This window comes from Jaminaea rosea, assembly GCF_003144245.1.
Source record: "Jaminaea rosea strain MCA 5214 unplaced genomic scaffold BDZ90scaffold_21, whole genome shotgun sequence".
In the NCBI taxonomy this organism is placed as follows: Eukaryota; Fungi; Basidiomycota; class Exobasidiomycetes; order Microstromatales; genus Jaminaea; species Jaminaea rosea.
Genome location: NW_020289995.1, coordinates 20,822 through 38,265, shown reverse-complemented (window position 1 = coordinate 38,265; position 17,444 = coordinate 20,822). Strand labels below are relative to the sequence as shown.

General features: G+C 58.7%; 8 protein-coding genes across 8 annotated transcripts; 5 read left to right on the top strand and 3 right to left on the bottom strand.

Annotated features, from left to right (window-relative positions):
- Positions 1-725: 725 nt before the first annotated feature.
- Positions 726-1,609, top strand: BDZ90DRAFT_127081 (hypothetical protein). Its single transcript, XM_025503335.1, has 2 exons — positions 726-973; positions 1,059-1,609. The coding sequence occupies exons 1-2, from the start codon at positions 824-826 to the stop codon at positions 1,455-1,457; spliced, it is 549 nt and encodes a 182-aa protein (XP_025358944.1). The 5' UTR covers positions 726-823; the 3' UTR covers positions 1,458-1,609.
- Positions 1,610-1,761: 152 nt separating this feature from the next.
- On the bottom strand, positions 1,762-3,294 carry BDZ90DRAFT_228922 (hypothetical protein; the record flags this gene model as incomplete). Its single annotated transcript, XM_025504851.1, has 2 exons — positions 1,762-2,901; positions 3,055-3,294. 2 exons carry the CDS (start codon positions 3,292-3,294, stop codon positions 1,762-1,764), a joined length of 1,380 nt encoding a protein of 459 aa, XP_025358943.1.
- Positions 3,295-4,109: 815 nt separating this feature from the next.
- Positions 4,110-5,155, top strand: BDZ90DRAFT_126896 (hypothetical protein). Its single transcript, XM_025503333.1, has 3 exons — positions 4,110-4,269; positions 4,355-4,704; positions 4,837-5,155. The coding sequence occupies exons 2-3, from the start codon at positions 4,358-4,360 to the stop codon at positions 4,979-4,981; spliced, it is 492 nt and encodes a 163-aa protein (XP_025358942.1). The 5' UTR covers positions 4,110-4,269; positions 4,355-4,357; the 3' UTR covers positions 4,982-5,155.
- A 510-nt stretch (positions 5,156-5,665) lies between these two features.
- On the top strand, positions 5,666-6,331 carry BDZ90DRAFT_126719 (hypothetical protein). The gene is made up of 2 exons (XM_025503331.1): positions 5,666-5,888; positions 5,951-6,331. The coding sequence occupies exons 1-2, from the start codon at positions 5,725-5,727 to the stop codon at positions 6,129-6,131; spliced, it is 345 nt and encodes a 114-aa protein (XP_025358941.1). The 5' UTR covers positions 5,666-5,724; the 3' UTR covers positions 6,132-6,331.
- BDZ90DRAFT_126720 (hypothetical protein) lies at positions 6,332-9,583 on the bottom strand. The gene has a single exon (XM_025503332.1). It carries the CDS (start codon positions 9,375-9,377, stop codon positions 6,531-6,533), a length of 2,847 nt encoding a protein of 948 aa, XP_025358940.1. The 5' UTR covers positions 9,378-9,583; the 3' UTR covers positions 6,332-6,530.
- On the top strand, positions 9,161-12,034 carry BDZ90DRAFT_235070 (hypothetical protein). The gene is made up of 5 exons (XM_025507250.1): positions 9,161-9,956; positions 10,044-10,409; positions 10,497-10,892; positions 10,979-11,449; positions 11,535-12,034. The coding sequence occupies exons 1-5, from the start codon at positions 9,478-9,480 to the stop codon at positions 11,806-11,808; spliced, it is 1,986 nt and encodes a 661-aa protein (XP_025358939.1). The 5' UTR covers positions 9,161-9,477; the 3' UTR covers positions 11,809-12,034.
- A 1,244-nt stretch (positions 12,035-13,278) lies between these two features.
- BDZ90DRAFT_127033 (hypothetical protein) lies at positions 13,279-14,313 on the bottom strand. Its single transcript, XM_025503334.1, has 3 exons — positions 14,255-14,313; positions 14,067-14,173; positions 13,279-13,886 (listed from the first exon to the last, which is right to left on the bottom strand). Exons 2-3 carry the CDS (start codon positions 14,080-14,082, stop codon positions 13,375-13,377), a joined length of 528 nt encoding a protein of 175 aa, XP_025358938.1. The 5' UTR covers positions 14,083-14,173; positions 14,255-14,313; the 3' UTR covers positions 13,279-13,374.
- A 1,695-nt stretch (positions 14,314-16,008) lies between these two features.
- BDZ90DRAFT_127122 (hypothetical protein) lies at positions 16,009-17,147 on the top strand. The gene is made up of 2 exons (XM_025503336.1): positions 16,009-16,621; positions 16,707-17,147. The coding sequence occupies exons 1-2, from the start codon at positions 16,273-16,275 to the stop codon at positions 16,922-16,924; spliced, it is 567 nt and encodes a 188-aa protein (XP_025358937.1). The 5' UTR covers positions 16,009-16,272; the 3' UTR covers positions 16,925-17,147.
- Positions 17,148-17,444: the final 297 nt, after the last annotated feature.

The window sequence follows — 17,444 nt, the reverse complement described above, 5'->3', positions numbered from 1 at the left end:
TGGTGAGACGTGATCGAGAGGCGGTGCGGAGACTCCTTCGCGTGCAGGATGTATCTGAGGGGCGGTGATCGGGCTCCCGCGCAGTGCGGGCACCGCGATGTTGCGGACTGGCTTGCCGAAAGAGGCAGGTAAATCGCGAGTCGGACAAGCGAGCGGAGTACCGATGAGCTATTCGCGTGGCAGCAGACGGCAGCGTCGTGTCGCAAGCCCCCCGTCTCCCCTGACCCTCTCGGAAGCCTGTGCACGGTCCTGCAGATCTGTTGCTGTACTCAGGTTTGACTCACTTCCAGTACCATGGGTCTGAAAGTGCAAAATGGCCTGCCCAAGCAATGCGCGGAGCGCCGCATGACATTCAGAATCGCAACCACTTGCCAGAGGGCTTGGCCTGGTGGATGATGTGCCCACCAACGATCGCTTTTCGCACATTTGCGCCGATTTGCGCTGTCCGACACCACCTCAACGGGTCTCGCTTTGCAGACAGCGACAGCATTCCAGGCATCTGTCAGCTGCAATGGCTGCCGTGCCCTCGCGAGAAAGGTTGGAAAGCACTCGGGAAGTCTTCTCTTAACCCTCAATGAGACTGACTGAACCTCTCCATCCACGCAGTGCAATCGCAACGTGGCCATTGCAAGCGTACTCGGCAGGGTTGTCAATATGAAGACGACGAAAAGCTCGACCAAGCTCGCTGCGTGAGCGTTACGGAGCTAGTCATCAGCCTCGCCCTGTCTCGACTGCAACATGGGAGCAGGCGGTGCAGGAGTACCTCAAGGAACGGAGGAACGTCTGTGCCCTCCTCGAGAGATGGTTTCGGGAGCTGGATTGGATGTACGACATTTGCTCGAGGATCGGTTTCAGCGCTGCTTGGCACCATGGCAATTTTGACAAGCTTTTGAACCCGAAACATGGTCCCCTGCTTGCTTGCATCTTGGCTGTCGCTGCGCAGACGCCTTCGCTCGATCTTGATGCTTACTTCGTACGTCACTTCGATGGTCCACCACCTTCTCAGAAACTCATTAGTACTGATTGCTTGACAAACGATCGCACCTTTCGCGCTCCAGGCGCTACCGCAAATGGACAGCCCTCAAAGCGGCTTTAGAGCCACGAGCGTCGAAGCAGAACTCTCACGTCTGAGAGCAGACTACCGCGGGCCTACTAGCGTGTTCATTGGCGTCTGCCAGGTGTCACATGTCCTGGCTGACGCGTTCGCGCGACAGCGACCCTTCTTGAAGCTCGTCGTCCTGCGAGTTCGACGTCACTTTGCGGTTGACATGTCGGCTCTACTGGGCAAGACACCTCGGGGAGCATGGAGTGGCTCAATGACTGGCAGCTCTCGACAGCGCGAGTCTTGCTTACCCACGTCCTTGGAGTCGCAGCGCACATCGCGCCACGATCGGGGGCATACCGATCATGGTCAGGTCGCAACTGCCGTCGACATTCTGGGCGGTGGTACGGGCTGAGCGCAAGTCGAACAGCTTTCTTTCTATCCTTTTAGATCGCGAGAGGCAAGCCAACAAAAGGTCCAGCGAAAACAAAGCCCCAAACGTCCTTCTCGATCCCAGCGCTGACTTGGCGTCTGGAAATGAGAGGCTTATCCCACCCGCGACTCCGGCATCCGCTCCTGAGGTTGCACGTTCTGGGCAGCGATCCCATTGTAGCACTCTAGGACGCCAAAAGGCTTCTGTCAGCGAGATGTTCCCGAGTCTGCAGGTCGGCGAAATGGACAAGACCCTGCTTCCGGCATTCCCTTATTGCATGCCTCCTTTAGATTGGCGCGCTGCGCCGAAGAGTAGTGCGATCACAGCCCTCGTGGGCATAGATTGGCTCCTTGCCAACACTTTCCGCCTGCCAGATTTCTCCGCCCTTCTCTTGAAGAGCTGCAAGCACAAGCTCACTGAGCTCTTCAGACCATCGCGCAATGGTGAGTAGCGAGGGCGACTGTCGAACTTCTTGCCGCTGTGTGACGAGGACAAGTATGGCAGAGAGGAGCAAAAATGCCATCACGTTGACGCCGACGAACAAAGACACGCCAAGAACGGAGAAGGTGATGGTCCCTGGACTGTACCGACCGACAACACCGGGTTGCTTGATGTAGGTGTACTCGCCTCTGAGTTCGTGCAGCATAGTGTTCGTTAGGAGGGCCACACCGCCGGACTTGCAAGCTTGTGCCACGTCTGCATTGCTCGGGTTGAAGGTCATGAAGAGCTGTGGCAAGAAAGTCGTTGGGTCTAAGCCTCCCACCTGGAATCGCGGCTGCTCTGAAAAGCCGAGAATGGTGCTGGACAGAATGTAGCCCTCCGCGGACGTGATGCTCAGCTGGACAGCAGTGAATCCGAGCATCGCACAGGCGTATTCGTACACTGTGTCGTTGACCATACCGCACATGCCCACTTTGGATACTACCGCAGCGCGCTCCTTCGGTTCACCGTTGACGGTCCGAAGTCGATTCGACCATGCCAAAGAAACCTCGAGGGAGTCGTGACTGCTTTTAATGACCTTGTCCCAAGATTCACTTTGGAATTCAGCGATGGAGGAACCGGAGGGCATGCTCATATCGCTTATGATCACGCCGGGAAAGACGCCTTGGACGGTGCTTGTTTCACTAGCCATGTGACTGCCGAGGGGAAGTACTGCTGCATTGGCTTCGCCGTAGGTTTTCGCGAAAAAGCCCAAATTCGTTGGCTGGATGAGATTGATTGTGCCCGGATATGCATTCACGACTTCCGAGAGGTCATTGTAGGGAGTGTAGGCAACAGCGTCCAAGATTGTCGACCGACCGGCGACTTGTACTTCCGGACGACCTCCTGCGTTCAGAAGAAGCCGTGAGATGGCCAGAAAGCCGAGCAGGAGGTACACACCCCGCTCAGTACGATCGCGCGTCTGACGCCAGGCTTTCCACAAGCTCTGATAGCGCCCATGATCCATTAAAGCAGCGAGCGTTGTCCCTCTTGATGTTCGTGCGGACGGCCACCGAGCGCCTTGAGCTACCTTTCATCCAAGAGACGTGAGACCAAAGCTGGCGACTCCAACACAAAGCTGTTGGAGAACAGTAATCACCGTGTTGCCGGGAAGCGCTTGACCAGCCAGAGAGGTGGTGAGCCACATGGCGTTCGGACTCAAGGCACACATGCAGGGAATTGCAACTTCTTGTGCAACTTGCGAAAGGCTCCATTGATGGCTTGCAGCTGGCGGTGGCCCTTCCTCCGTCATTTTGGCGTATTCGGCCAAGTGATGATCCATCTCGATGTGGACATTCTCTTTGACCTGCCAGTAGCTGAGCGAGTGGAATGCCGCCATGGAAGCGACGTATTCGCAAGTGTACAATGAGCAATCAGAGGATTGGCAGTTGGAAGAGTCAGTACCGGCTCCAAATCCCTCCATATACCTATAAAAGTGCCTCGAGCAAGGCGGACAGCGTAACACTGTGATAATCATCCGATTCGCTTTCACACCCAAACGGTGAATGTATCAGAGCCTGGATTCTTCGGAGCTCGAGGATCTGACAATGTTGGCGATTGGTTGTGGGGGCCCACAATCCAGACCGTCGAGGGCGAGTCGTCCTTCTGGCGCCGGAATACCCAAGTCCTACATGAACCTGAGCGCTGAGGCCCAGGCCCGATTTGCCATCGCTACGATTACGCGCCACGACTTTCGGTTATGAAGGTTCGAATCGGCGAGATCGGATGGCCTTATCATCCTTGCATCGGGACCCGCTTTGGCACGTGCGCGCGAAATCAAGCTCAGTGCTTCCAGAGGCGTTCGTTGCCCCGCATCACCAAATCTCGCACTGCCCGGGCCTTTCGGCCCGGCCTTTTGATTCCTACGGCTTTTGGCGAGAGCCGGAGTTGGATTCCCCCTCCACTTTCTCGCTATCTCCATGCCGCTGTTCGGCTCTTCAAGGATTGCGCCACCAGCACTAGACCTGGCCTTGGAGTTCTCGCTCAGTGATGGATAGTGCGGAGCCGCGCTGTTGGTGCGAGGCCGACAGCCCCAGCTTGAAATGGAAGACAATCCGGACTTCAAGCCTCATGGTACCACATCTGTAAGGGCCGTGCATAGAGGGCAAATATCGAGCATCATATCTGATGAGGAATCATCGGACCAGGAAGGGAGCAAAAGAGCCTGCATTACGAAGCCTATTGATTGGGCAACAGGCTGGTACAACTGATCTCTGATCGGCGTGTTGACGCGGTGCCGACCGGCTTTCACCTGTCTGCCAAGGCAGGCGCCCTTGATTTAGGGTTACGCTGCGGCGCCGCGCCCTACACACTGGTACGTTTTGTCCACTCGAACTATGTTACAATGCGCGCTGGCGAAGGCCATCAGTTCCTAATCAAGCATGCGGACGTCTTCACAGAGGATGTGCCTCTGCGACTTGCTCTTTACCGGTCCCGCGTTGCCCGTCCGGTCAACTCCGACCCTACGGGGCGGTTCGGATCAGCATTCGAGAGGGGCGGCTCGATGCTGCTTCTCGCCCGCTGCAGGTGCGGGGACACTTTTGTGGGGACCAGCCTCTTATAATTGGAAAGCCTGGACCAATGGCCGCGAGCTCTGGCAGGAGTTCAGAATGATTCTAGTGTCGATACTTTCGTTTCCTGCGTCTTCATCAATTTCCCTCAACCTCCGCGCTTGTTTCACTCTTACAACCTACCGAATCGTCCTCATCCTGTTGTCTTGGACCTCAGCTCTGGGTTTGCACGTACAGACGTGAGTGATTGGCATTGCGCAGGAAGAGAAGCGTTGTCTGACCCACGACAGCATCGCTCAGATTCATTGTCCTCTACGCCTTCCTGGATCCTTGGCTCGTGCCTTATGTCTGCCCTCAATCCGGATCCTCAGGAAGATGGTGTACATGGGCCGGTGCCGGGAACGCTTGCTCCACCAGGGAACGTATATCTGCGGCGGCGGTACTCGACTGTCCAAAGACAATAATAGCCCCTACTACGCCGAGAACCTCAGCCCGCGGACGATCTGGGGATTGTGAGCCTTGAGGTTTACGCCTGCTCCCACCGCCGTCAGTCGATCAACGCCGCCGCAGCTGCAAATGGGAGGCAACTGGCCCTTCGCCCCTTTTGCCCCTCCGACTGCGACTGAACCTACTCATTCCCTCCAACCGAGACGAAATGCAACGCCGCCTCGAGCCGTTTACGCGGCGCCCTCACTGGGACCCGAGATCCACACGATGATGAAAATTGCGTGATCCCCGCATTGATGGCGCAAGACAAGGCCGGGACACCTTTCGACGGTCCCGTGGGCAAGAGCGGAGTCTTCGCGTACAAGATCTGCACGGGACGACCATTTACATCGGACGGCTCTTTCGACCAGGTACCCTATGGGCAGGAGCTGTCCATCTAGTGCTCGTGTACAGCACCGCCGAACGACAAGAACCCCTGTGGCCTTGCCGTTGATGCTACGACGGCCATCCGCAGCAGCAGCAGCAGCAGCAGCAGCAGCGCAAGCAGCCGTACATCTACCGCTACCGCCTCCCCGTCAAGATCGAACGGAGCTGCCAACGAGAGGAGACAGGTCGAATTGCGAGGCATGACCTGAACCCTCTTCTTGACGAGCTTTCTTGCAGCGTATCGTGCTTGATCTTGCACCGTCCCTCTGACTCGCTGGCATGTCTCGTCCCTGTCATTTGAATGGATACCATCGCAAGCAAAGTTCGCCTTGTCCGCACACCGTTTGTCATGTGGGAGCGCATATTATCAAGCCAGTCGGGTTGCCATGCTCGCCCTGCTGGTGTCGCTCACTGAGGCGTACGAGGACTCGCGCGCGCCAGCAACGTCCTCGTCAGCCCTGGTGATGCCTTCGAGCTCCTCAAACGTAGCAGGAGGGCAAAGCGATGCTCCTTCTGCGTACTCTGATACCGCTGCCTGCAAAGTTCAGGCGTGAGTAATTTTGCTGCTATCCGGAGGCTTCTCCCCATCTGACCTTGCTGTCTTACACACAGCTTCACCGCAAGCCCGCACGACCTGATTCCTCACTGGGGACCCTGCCCAATAGCGATGTCCAAATGCTCGAACCTCGTGTGCCCCTTTGACCAAAGCCGACATGGAGGGGTACACGATCGGACCGATAATTTGCGATGGTGCGACGCGAGTCCAAGACAGCAATGGCATCTTTCCAGATAGCGGATACGGGGCTTCTGACGCCACACTCTACGTCTGCTCCTGCAGCAACCGATTCACTACTGGCGTCGAGGTGCAGCTGGTACGATACGCCGGCCTACGACAGCGTCTCCTATTGGGTCGATTGCTTCGAAGAGGATAGCAGCGGTAGCAAGAAGCATCTCCCGCTTCCACTCGCGGACATGGTGAGGGGACCCATTCTTGTAGCCCATTGTTGCATCTTCTTTATCTGCTCGACGCACCAGCTTCTTCCAATCAAAGCCCCGATGCATTGACCTCTCTCCTCTGACCCTTGTGAGGCGAGACGAGGCCCTGTTCTACATGTGATGTATTGCTCTACCGGAGATGACGATGACAGTAGCGGTGACATTGATGAGGTATCTGTACGAGCGGTACTCTCGCTCACGACGTGACAGGGTATAGCTTCGCCCTTCCTCCCGGCGTCCTGAACCAGCCCAACCTCCCCTCCTCCATGCCCCTCGAGTATGCATCGACACGCCTGCTCAGCTCTTTCTCGCTCTTCACCTCGGCCAACCCAATCCTTGCCGCCTCACTCTGCGCAACAGCTAGCCCAACGGACCCGCCCGAGCTCGCGTCGATCCCCCCGGGCGCACGAAGGCAGGCGGCGGCCATCACTAGGCAGGCCGAGGCGATGGCGAGGAGCATGGCGCAGTACCACTCTTGGCTGGGGAGGGTGAAGAGACACCAGTAGTCCACCGAGTGGATGAGTGTGCCGGGGAGGGCGGAGAGGACTACGGAAAGGTCGGAGGAGCCCCGCGAGGACGAGGAAGCGGAAGATGGCGCCGTGCTACCCGTCGCGTCCGTGGCTGTACTGGTGGCTGAGGGGCTGATCACCTTGATGATGCGGCCGGATGCGTCTGTGCCGGTTCCGGCGGCGGCGGTGGTCTGGATGACGCCAAAGCCGCCCACCTGGCTGCTGAGGTCTTGCGCTGCGGAGATCGAGCTTGAAGCCTGGACCGGAGCCGGGACCACAGGGGCTGGCGTAGTCTGGCTCTGCGCCTGCTGCACGACTTGTGTTGCGGCCGGGCTCGTTGTGGCTGCTACATTGTTTCTCTCGTTGGTGTTGGTGAAGTAGGGCAGGGTTGCAGGAGCCCCAATTGGTGTTTCACTCGGCGTGGCCTGCTGCTGTTGCGGCGTGTGGACCTCCTGCTCCGGATAAGCTGTGCCCGTTTGACTTGGCGAGTCCTCAGGCGTCCGAGCGGGTGCGTCGACACTTGGCTCGGAAGTTGGAGGTGCGAGAGGGGTCGAGGAGCTGGCATGATCAAAGAGAGTCGCAGGAACTTGAGCGAGACCCGTTTGCTCGACGCCGATCTTTGGACTATGCCACGCTGGATCCGCCTCGGGATGACGGATGATGCTCGCCTGCGGGTTTGGTATTGAGGTTGCACGTTTGCGATTCACTTGAGTCGACGATGTAGCAAATGCCCTCTGATCCCCATTGATCGTCTTGTTGTACGCCGCAAGCGCCGCAACCTCGAGGAAACGCGTAGCCGACTGCTTGAACCTGTCGCTGCTGCTGCACAATTGCATCGTCTCCTGCTGCAGGCTAGAGAGATTGAGCGTGCGCTGCCATACGGACTGGATGCCCTCGTGCTTGCCCAGCGTGAGCGTCGTATCGGGCAGCCGGTATAGGACTTGCTCGCTCCATCCTACGGTCAAGTTGCACCTGCTGGACAGGGTGGCGCAACTTGCGTCTGGCACGCAGCTGGCGTGGATGAGGGGGGCGTCCACTACCATGTACTGGGACATGTTGAGCTCGACGTACGGCTGGGCGGGATTCTGGTCGAGCGACGTGAAGGCGAGGGGGCCAAAGGTGTCCGCTATGCGAGTCGTGGCCGGGTTGAGCCCCAGGGCAAGGTAGATCGGGTACATCTGCAACACCTCGGCCGCGTCGTGGCCGCTGAGATCGACGGCGTCGACGCTGGAAAGCGACGTGAGGGCAACGTCAAAGCGGCGGCCGACGCTGTATTGGCCAGCCCACGTCTCATTGAATACGGTGCGGACCGGGGCGAGGAGTGTAGTTGCGGCGGCATGGCTGAGCGCGTATACCATTGCGACGATGATGCTGACGCAGAGGAGCAAGGGCCCGGCTCGCCACGTAGGGCGACCTCGCAGGGCTTCTGGGGCGAGGAGCCACTGGCCTGCCTCGGCGCCGCGAGCAGAGAAGCGTTTTGTGAGGACAGCGCCCAAGCCCGCGCCGAAGCCGATGGCGATGAGGCCTCCAATGACCGAGGCGAGGAGACCGAAGAAGACGTCATAGACGCTGCTTGCGCTTGTGCCGTCTTGGTAGAGCTTGATGGGCTGGATGCGTGCCGAGTAGAGGCCTACGATGGAGAGAGCAAAGGCGAAGAGGGAGCTGGACAGTACGAGGGTGAGGCGTAGCTTGGCGAATTTGTGGGCCGGTGGCTGGAGAAAGACGCCAATGGGTAGGTGTGAAGCTACCGATTGGTAAGAGTAGCGATGGGCCGAGTGCTTGAAGTCCATTGCTGCGAGAGAAGACGAGTGGTTGCGTCTGAAATGTATGCTGTCATGACGAATTGATGCCAGTCTTTTGTACTCTACAGCAACGCGGTACGACGGACGCCATTCAGATGGAGACCTGTCATCGCAGAAGACCGTCTCCGTGAGGGAAGAAGATCGCCGTGAATAAAATGAGGCTTGCGGACCGACGAGATTGGCTGGACGGGCCTCAGGCGACAATAATGTGAAGCGACGCACCAACTTGTCCCGCCGGCTAGTGGAAGTGAAAGGTGGAAGCAAAGGTGCAAGACGACTGGGGCGGGGCGCGCGGATGCACGCCGCCTGCAGTCTGGATCTAGGCCCGGCGGCTAATTTGGTCCCGCTCTTGCAGCGGAACCTTCGCCTCACCGCTGTGCATCCAGACAGCTCCGCCCGCCTCCGCGAACGACTCAAATCAGGGACGCACAACAGACTGACATGTCTTCCTCTCGACCCTAAGTCAGATCGCATCTCCGGGTCGACGTCGCGTGCCCAGCCCCTAGACCTGAGCACACCGACGCTCAATGTCAAGAAGAGAGCAGGTACTCTCTCGCTGCCACAAGTCAGAGGAGCAGTGACCCAAATACAAACTAGAGAAAAAAAAGTGGCGCACGTCGGGCGGGACGTGATCAGATCTCTAAGGCAGATCTGCGCCACAACGACGATGACTTGCAATACTGTGATACACGACGAGGTCAACAATGTGGCCAGGCGGCAGCGAGCTGCCATGGCAGTAACTCTGCACTCCAGCTGAACGTTCTTGAGCGGGACTGATACGAGAATGGTCAGCTCCTCCAGAGGACAGTACTAAAGGCGCCTACACAATGCTATGAAGTCGTCACTTGCCCCGCGAAAATCCTCCTGCACCAACAACATGAGCGAAAAGTCCGAAGATAAGCCTCTTTCTTCCCCCTCCGGCCACTTCCAACAAGCGCACATCCTCATCTACAGCGATATCTCCCCCTCGCAAGCACCCCCACCCCTTGTCTACCCCTCCTCCAAATCCCCTTCCCGGCTTCGCTGGGCGGCCTTGGCCTGGGCTGTGCTTCTCGCCCTCGCAATGCTGGGACCACTTGCAGCTCTGCTCGTCTACATCTTCGTCATTCACGGCTACGTTGTTGACGTAGACGGCGGCGTCATCTACACCGGAGCGGCGTTCAATGTCATCACGTCCCTGTCCAACATTGTCAGTAAAGTCAGCGATCTGGCACTAGTGCCCGTCGTGGGCTTGATGGCTACAATCGTTGCCGCAGAGTGGTATCGCGCAAGTAATGTGTACGAAGGACGAGGCAGGCCAACACCTGTGCAGTGAGTCGCCGCACCTTCCCATCCCTGCGGTACCACGCGAAGCTGCATCTAACCTCACATCGCTCCTCCCTCGCACCTCGCCATCAGCCTCGGCGCGGCCATGAGTCTTCTGGGCGGGCCCAACCCACGCACCCTCTGGGAAGCACTCCGCCTTTGGCTAGGCTGGGGTTCCACCTCTCGCCACTCGCACGTAAGAATGCCAAAGACGTTGCGCCTCTCGATTCTGCTGTGTACCTGGCTCCTCGTACTCCACTATGGCATCAGTGCGCTCGATCAGGCACTGCATTGGACTACGCATCCGCGCTCAGTTGTTGAGAAGATGAAAGAGGCCCTGCTCACCCAAGATATGAGCTACAGCCGCCCTTTCAATGACACGAGGTGCGCTGAGTGGAAGGCGGATCCGGAGAATGCGGACAGAGACTCGTACATTCGGGATTCGTGCGGGCTAAACAAGTGAGCGCAGAATACCGCCTACATGACTCCCGCGAGCTGTTCACTCATACCAGCTCCTCTGCGAATGGCCCTCCCTCCGCGCTTCAGTGGCAGCAACAATGTCATGTACATCGACCAACCTGAAGCGGCTCGCACCTTCGCCAACGCCTCAACTAGCAACTCTGCCGCCTGGACGAATCAGGGCTCCGCAATCATGGTGCCCGCAACGAGGCCCAACATAAGCTACACGGCCAGGGCGCTGGGAGTGAGGGCGAACTGCAAGTCCCTCACGCAGCAGTGTATTACTTGCAAGGCGGACGGATCCTGTGTGGGCGCCACGGGGACGTCGGAGGCGAGTCTCCGGTTCACCTGTCCGACGCTCAACACTACCAGCGTCAATGTGGGCGAGACTACGTATGTCGACGGGCTGATCGATCCGGCCACCAACGGCCAGATGTCGCTAAGCGGGCCCGCCGACTATTTTGCGGGCCTTGCGCAAGCTAAGTGAGTCACACAGACGGCCGGCTGGCCGCGAGGCAAGCTGCGGTTGACTGTGCTGACCCCGCCCGCGCTCCTTCCCATTCTCGCAGCCCCTTTCGCTACGCCTTCGTCGGCCAAAGCTTCGCCTATGCCGGCATCGGCGACTACCTCAGCGGCCAGCTGGTCGGCGACACGGGATTCATCACTTGGGGCCACCAAGGCGGGCTGAACGTCGTCGACTGCCAGGTCATGGTGGTGGACACCGTCTACAAGTTCACGCCCCCCTCAACCTACACCGTCCAGTCGTCGGTGCCTAGCTCGCTGCTGCACGCGCAATATCTCTCCAACTTCGTGCCCACGGGAGCCGCGATCACCACCGCGGTACAAGGGGCCGGGACGAGGCCGGGTAGTATGAGCTTTGCGGATGCGGCCGCCCTCGAGCTGGCAAAAAGGACCGTGGCTGGCGCGGCCGTGCTGTTCGACTCTGCGCCCTTGGTTGAGGTGCTAGGCCGGCCCGTCGTGGGAAGCACGGTGAGGCTGTCCGTTTTGGCCTTGTTCTGTCTATTTGCAGGCCTCTTTGGGTGAGTGAACAACGCTGCATCCACAGTCCGCGCGCCAAGCTATGCCAGTGAACTGACCACCTCCCTTCCTTGCGCCGCACCGTAGCCTCACCTCCCTCCTCGTAGGTCTCCTCGCCGCCGCCTCCCTGCGGGACATCACGAGCCCGCTCGTCTCGGTGATCCGCCAAAGACTGCTCGGCCCGTACGGCGTGCTGCTCGATCTGTACGGTCGCCCCTCTGAGCGGGAGAAGGACCTCATGTCCGACACGCTTACGGAGATGTTCGACGACACGCACGAGGGGGATCGTCTGGTCATCGGGCCACGACTAGAGGGCAGGAGATGGCGCGTTCGCTCGCACAGACAGGAGCAGGCTCTTTGATTCCGAATGCAGCGAAAGGAGGGGAGGAGAAAGTGTCCACAATCTTGTACTTGTATCGCGGGTAGGGCCCACATGACTTAATTCAGTATCACGGTACACGACACAGCTGATCTTGTCTTTACGGCCTGTTCTGTCGCTCTCCGTCCTCTTGAACGGCGAGCCGACCTCAACCTCGATCCCAGTCTCAGTCACTGGAGCGTCATGCATACTTGAACTCAATTCATCTTGGTCATGCTCCCGTGAGCGGAAGGGCAAAAACGGAAGAAGGAAAGGTCTGCGGTCAGATGAGAGACAACGTGCTCGGCCAGTCTAATCTGTTCTATAGTATCCTACAGTATCCCGTCAAACTGCAAACACGCGCGCCATCTCGTTAGTGAACGGTGGCAACCACTCTGCCATCATTCGTTCAGCGCATCGCGTCTATCCATCCATTGCCGCCAGGAGGCCGTGGCAGCGACGGGGCCAGAAAGTCCTCGCCAGAAAGGGTAAAGGGTTTGAAGAAGTAGCCGGGGCCCCAGTCATCATTGACAACCTGGGCGTCCCACCGAACTGGCCAAAACTTCTCCTTGTAGCGACTGTTGCGCGAGAGCGTCACCATATAGCGGCGCAGGAGGGAAGACGGCGGCTGATCGCTCGGGGAGAGAGCGTGTGCCTCGATTCTTGGGCCAAGGGTCGTTGAGGATAGTGAGGCGCCAGTCTCTCGGGTGCAGATTCTGCCGCATTTTCGAGATGGACAACATCTAGGAGCCAATTGAGATTTTTACAAGTTCTTGAGCGCGGCCCCTTACTGCTGCCCCACCTCACTCTCGCCCACGGTGCTGGTAGCTTGTTCCTGAGGCGCCAGACGTGGGAGCCCTCGAGGCAGCCCAGCGGGTCGACGGAGGGTGCGTGATTGCCTCCTTCGTACCCGCCGCCGATCCAAGCGACCTTGAAGAGATCCTCGTGTGGGAAGCTCCCCGCCGCGGGCCGCAAGAAAGCCACAGGAATGCGCTCCCAGTGGGCGAGCACAATTCGAATAACGTACCTTCACCTGACCTGCTCGGTGTGATACAGACGGCTCCTCAAGTCCAGCGGCGTGGGGGCCCTAGCAATCGGTGGCACCAGTGCCTCGCCCTGCGCCACCAGCCACACCCGCGAACTCTTTCTCACTCAGGTCTTGGGGCCACGCGTGAGTAAGAAGCACCACTGTCCTTCTCCTCTGGCTGTGCACAGAGGCGGCTGCGCCTCCGACTCGCGGACGAGCTTGCCCTGATATCCCTCCTCGGTGACGACAACATCCTCGTAGCGTGCATCGTGCTGCGCAGACCTCTCCGTCACCGTCTGGCCAATCGCCATGCCACCGTAGAAGATGAGGCGGCGGATGCCCCGGCCCATGCAGAGAGGCTGGTAGAGGACAGCGCGGAGGTCAGAGCCTGCGGAATTGTACCCCCTTGCGTCCAGCACCGGATATTTCTACATGAGCTCGTGAGCGTCTGTGGCTGACCTGACATAAAAGAGGGCAAAGGATGGACGGCAGAGAAGAAACAGGAGAGCGTATTGGAGCGGGATAAGCGCCCGACTGAAGCGTCAAGGTCGACTTGACCAGAAGCGCGATTTGACGACTTGGTGCTGATGCGAATATTGACAATGTGCACAGCCGCCTCGAGGTCGCGGAGCACCATTTGCCGGCCGGCCGAGAGACTGCGTGCGCCTCAGAGGGAGGGAGAGAGATTCTTGCTCGTGTTTGAGCGCCACAGACGCTGATTTGAATTTGGAGGTCGAGACCTGCAGAACATTGTTCATCCTAGCCGCGACCATGGCGTCGCGCAGGATCTTTGCCTTTGTCCTCGTGTGCGCCTGGCGGATAGCCAGGAACTCGTCCGTGACGTCTGGCATCGACGTGAGCCACTCCTCCCGAGGCATCGAGACGATGGACTTGGCGGGCCGGGCTGGAGCTCCGGGCGGGTCGACGGTCCCTGGTGCGAGCGGGAAAGAGCCTGCCTCGGGAGCTGACACATCATCGAGGTCGCACGCGGGCTCCTCGCCAAGTGCTGATATTGTGGCTTTTCGCCTCCAGCAGCAACCTCTATCTCCGGGCCCTGCTGCTGCGGAGCGTCGACATCTTACCCACCCGAGTCCCCTCCTTCAGCCCCACAGCCCCCCCCCCCTCCCCCCCCCCCCCCCTCCCCTCCTCCTCCAGTCCTCCGGCATCGAGACGTCGCCTCCCAGCTCTCTCATCTTGCCCTAGCCCATGCTTGCAGCGCACTGAGCCCTTTGACCCGTGGAAGCCGTCATCCGCTGAATTCTCCGCCTTAAGGTGCAGGGACGCCCATGACGGCCAAGCACTGGGCAGTTGAAGCGCTGGTGGCTGCGACCGAAGTGGCCACTGCGGCGGTGGCAGTAATAGAGGCGGCGCCTTCTTGCCTAGCCGAGCCCCACGTGCTCGACGATGACAGTGGCGTTGGGCCCACGAGCCACTTACAGCTGTTAATCAGCGAGAAGCCCTGTTGCTGGTGGCTTGGCATCTCGAGCTTGTGCCATTGACTCCAGGCTCAACTTCCCAAATGGCAGGCAGCAGATGGTTGCTTTGTCGAGTGTTTTGGACTTCTTCCTTTGCTGACGTGATTGGGAAGAGTGCCTTTCGGGTTTGACGCCCATGATCGCGGTGAGGGAAGAATGGTGGCGAGATCGACAGAGGGAGCCGGTGAGGCATGCTCGTGGTGGGAAGAGAACTTACTGGGCCCAGCTTGCTACTATCAATGGCACCTATTGCGAGCTGCTGCTGTTGACAGGAAAGAATGGAGAGGCCAGATGCTCGGTCGCGGTCGCATCGCTTCTTCTGTTGCGAGAAGGCGTGATGCAGAGTATAGCGTTTACGCTGAGCAAAGCGACGACGAATGGATAATCAAGGTCCGCCCAGTCGTATCTCCCCGAGCGCTTTCCAGCAGCACGAACTCGACCAAGGATACCGTGACCAGCCTGGCTGGACTTTGCTACTCAGCTGCTCAGCACTAAGCTGAGATTGCAGGGAAAGAGAGAGAATGGTGAGAAGGTTTCCACTGCTCTTGTTGTTGTGTCGACGCGAAAGAGCCCAAAGGGGGGCCTCTCTACCGCGAGAGGAAGCTTTCGTGCGAAGGTGCGACTCCTAGTGTGTGGAAGCAACGTTGGGCGGTGCTGATGGTGGTGATCAGGAAGCAAAGTTGCTCGCTTGCCCGTGGACCTCAAGTCGAGTAAGGCTTGACTTGGATTGCTTTCCATCTGCCCATTCCTTCCCGCCCGCACTGCGTTGCCGCATGGCCTCATGCGCGCCGCGCCGCCTCCCGTACCTTGAAGTCGAGTTGAAGCGGACCTAAAGTGGGCACCGCGCATCGAGTCGCTCACGCAATAGGTGGCGTACTCGATGGTTTGCCTTGAGGGCAAAGGGATTCAGTAGTCAATACGAGCCAGGCGAAGACCGAGGGAGAACCAAAAGCAGGACAAACAGGGTCAGATACCACCTTTGAGCCGGTGCTCATCTTGCCTCGCTCCCTTTCTCTACCAGAGTCAGCCTCGTCAGGGCAGCGCGCCCGCCCGTCGGCATCAGCAAGCAGGTATTCCGGGGGTCCCGAGGTTGTCATGGCGGGCGCTCCGCTTCTGCTCAAGCATCAACCGATCCCTGCACGCTCTGACCTTCGCAAAGTCAATTTCCTTGCTTCCCTTGCCTCCTTGCAACGTCCCGGACCAGAGCCCCTTATGTCCAGCCCTCTAGCATCAATCACTTAGTTTTTTCTCCACGAACAATCTACTCACAGAGAGTCACGACAGGACCGCCCCCTCAAAATGTCCAACTTGCATTTACGGTAAGTGGTCACGCCGAGGACCACCTGTACGGCCAATGCCAAGCCGATATCTTTGCACGATGTAGCTTGCGATGCTGCAGGCGCTCTGGAGGGCGAGCGCCCAGAAAACCAGGGCATTTCACCAGTGAATTTCTAAGAGACTCAGACGAACTCGTTGTGGGTAAGGGTGACGTTGTGTCCAGTCAGTGCCGTCGACTACGCTGCACGTGGCGCATTGCGTCCAGACTTGAGCGATGAAAGCGGACGATTTGGGAAACGATAGGGACAAGGCTATGATTGTTGCGTTTAAGGAGGTATGCGGCAGCCATGCGCCAACTTATACGGGCGCAGGTAGGATGGCGTGGGTATGCGGGTGGTGATCTGCTGTGCAGCCGCGTTGTATAGCCGCGCGAGGATTGTCCCGCCTCGATGTCCAGCTCGATGAGTGGCCGCGGACCAGGACAAAGCCAGAGTGATGCAGGAGGTACGACATCTTCGGGTGTGCCGCCTTCGGCTGTGAAGCATAGCGCTCGCCGCCATCCTTCAATAGCGTGACTGCAGACGCATTGGTCCGTCTCCGATGCCGAAATTCAGCCTCGCCTCGAGATGAGGCCATTCCTGGTTCCACCCGATAAAGAGGGCATTGTCCCCGACCTGGCCACGCAAGATGCTCTTCTTCACCCTCTCCCCGAACTTGTCCATCGCATCTTCAGTCGCACAAGGCAGTATGTGGCATGACGCTATGGGATCCGCCGACGCTGCCGTAGAGACCGAGGTCTCGCGAGCCAGAGACAGGGTTGAGGGCATCGACAAAGTAGATTTTGTCCACGAGACCGGGGAAGGTATCTCGCCGATCATTAATGTGGCTTGCTGCTGCAGCTGCCACGCAATGACGCCCTCGATGTGGCCGAAACCGACAACACATTGCCCCATTGATGTTTGGCATCATGGGACCAGGCGCTCTCGAACAGATTGGCCCTCGCATAGCCTTTCTGCTTGGGCACACCGGTCACGCAGCGGAAGAAGGCTGGTGCGATGCGCTTGTGACAGGCGAGCGCCATGCGCACCGCAAATTTCTCCTGGTCCGGCTTCGTGCGGCAGCGGCGGGCACCAGAGTTGTACAGGTTGCGGCCGTTGTTGATGGGCGGCTGAAGGGTGGTAGCCTTTTGCTGGGACCAGCTGAAGAGCTCGTGTTTTGTCGAGCCGTTTGCCCCGCACTTCACAAAAGCCAATTGATCCATGAGCATGGCCTTGTAGAGGTTGAGCTGCTTCTCGGCCTGCCGAGCAAAGCCTTCCTCGTCGTCCTCCTGCGTCTATAAGAGCAGATCCTCGCATTCCTTGTTGTGCTGTGCGCTTCATTTCGCCACCGTCTGCCTGGGCATAACGCCTTTAGGAGACGAGTCGACGGACTCATATCACCTGCCTGGGGCATCGCGAAGCAAGCTTCGAAGAGCGTATCGATGCTCCGGCTAGTAGTGAGCGGTAAGAAGGATGCCGACTTGATTGAGGTGCATGTACGGCGCCCTTGTCGGGTCTTTTACCCATTGATCCCGGGCGCGCGTGGCTGGGGCGACGTGCGCGGACCTCCCGCGGCCGGCACAATGCGTGGAGGAGCGACGATGGACAGCGAGCCTCTCTTGCAGACCTGCTTGTCATGGTGGTATGCTACCGGGTGAGATTGTGGATAGGGGTGCTTAGTGAAGCGTCATGCGGTGAGGAGAGAAGAGACTGCAACAAAATCTGTTGACATTTTCACTCTACTTCGATGCGTCAACACAGAAGCGATTGCTCGCTCGAGTGGCACAAAGGGTGCGAGGGCGAGCAATTGGGACACAGAGA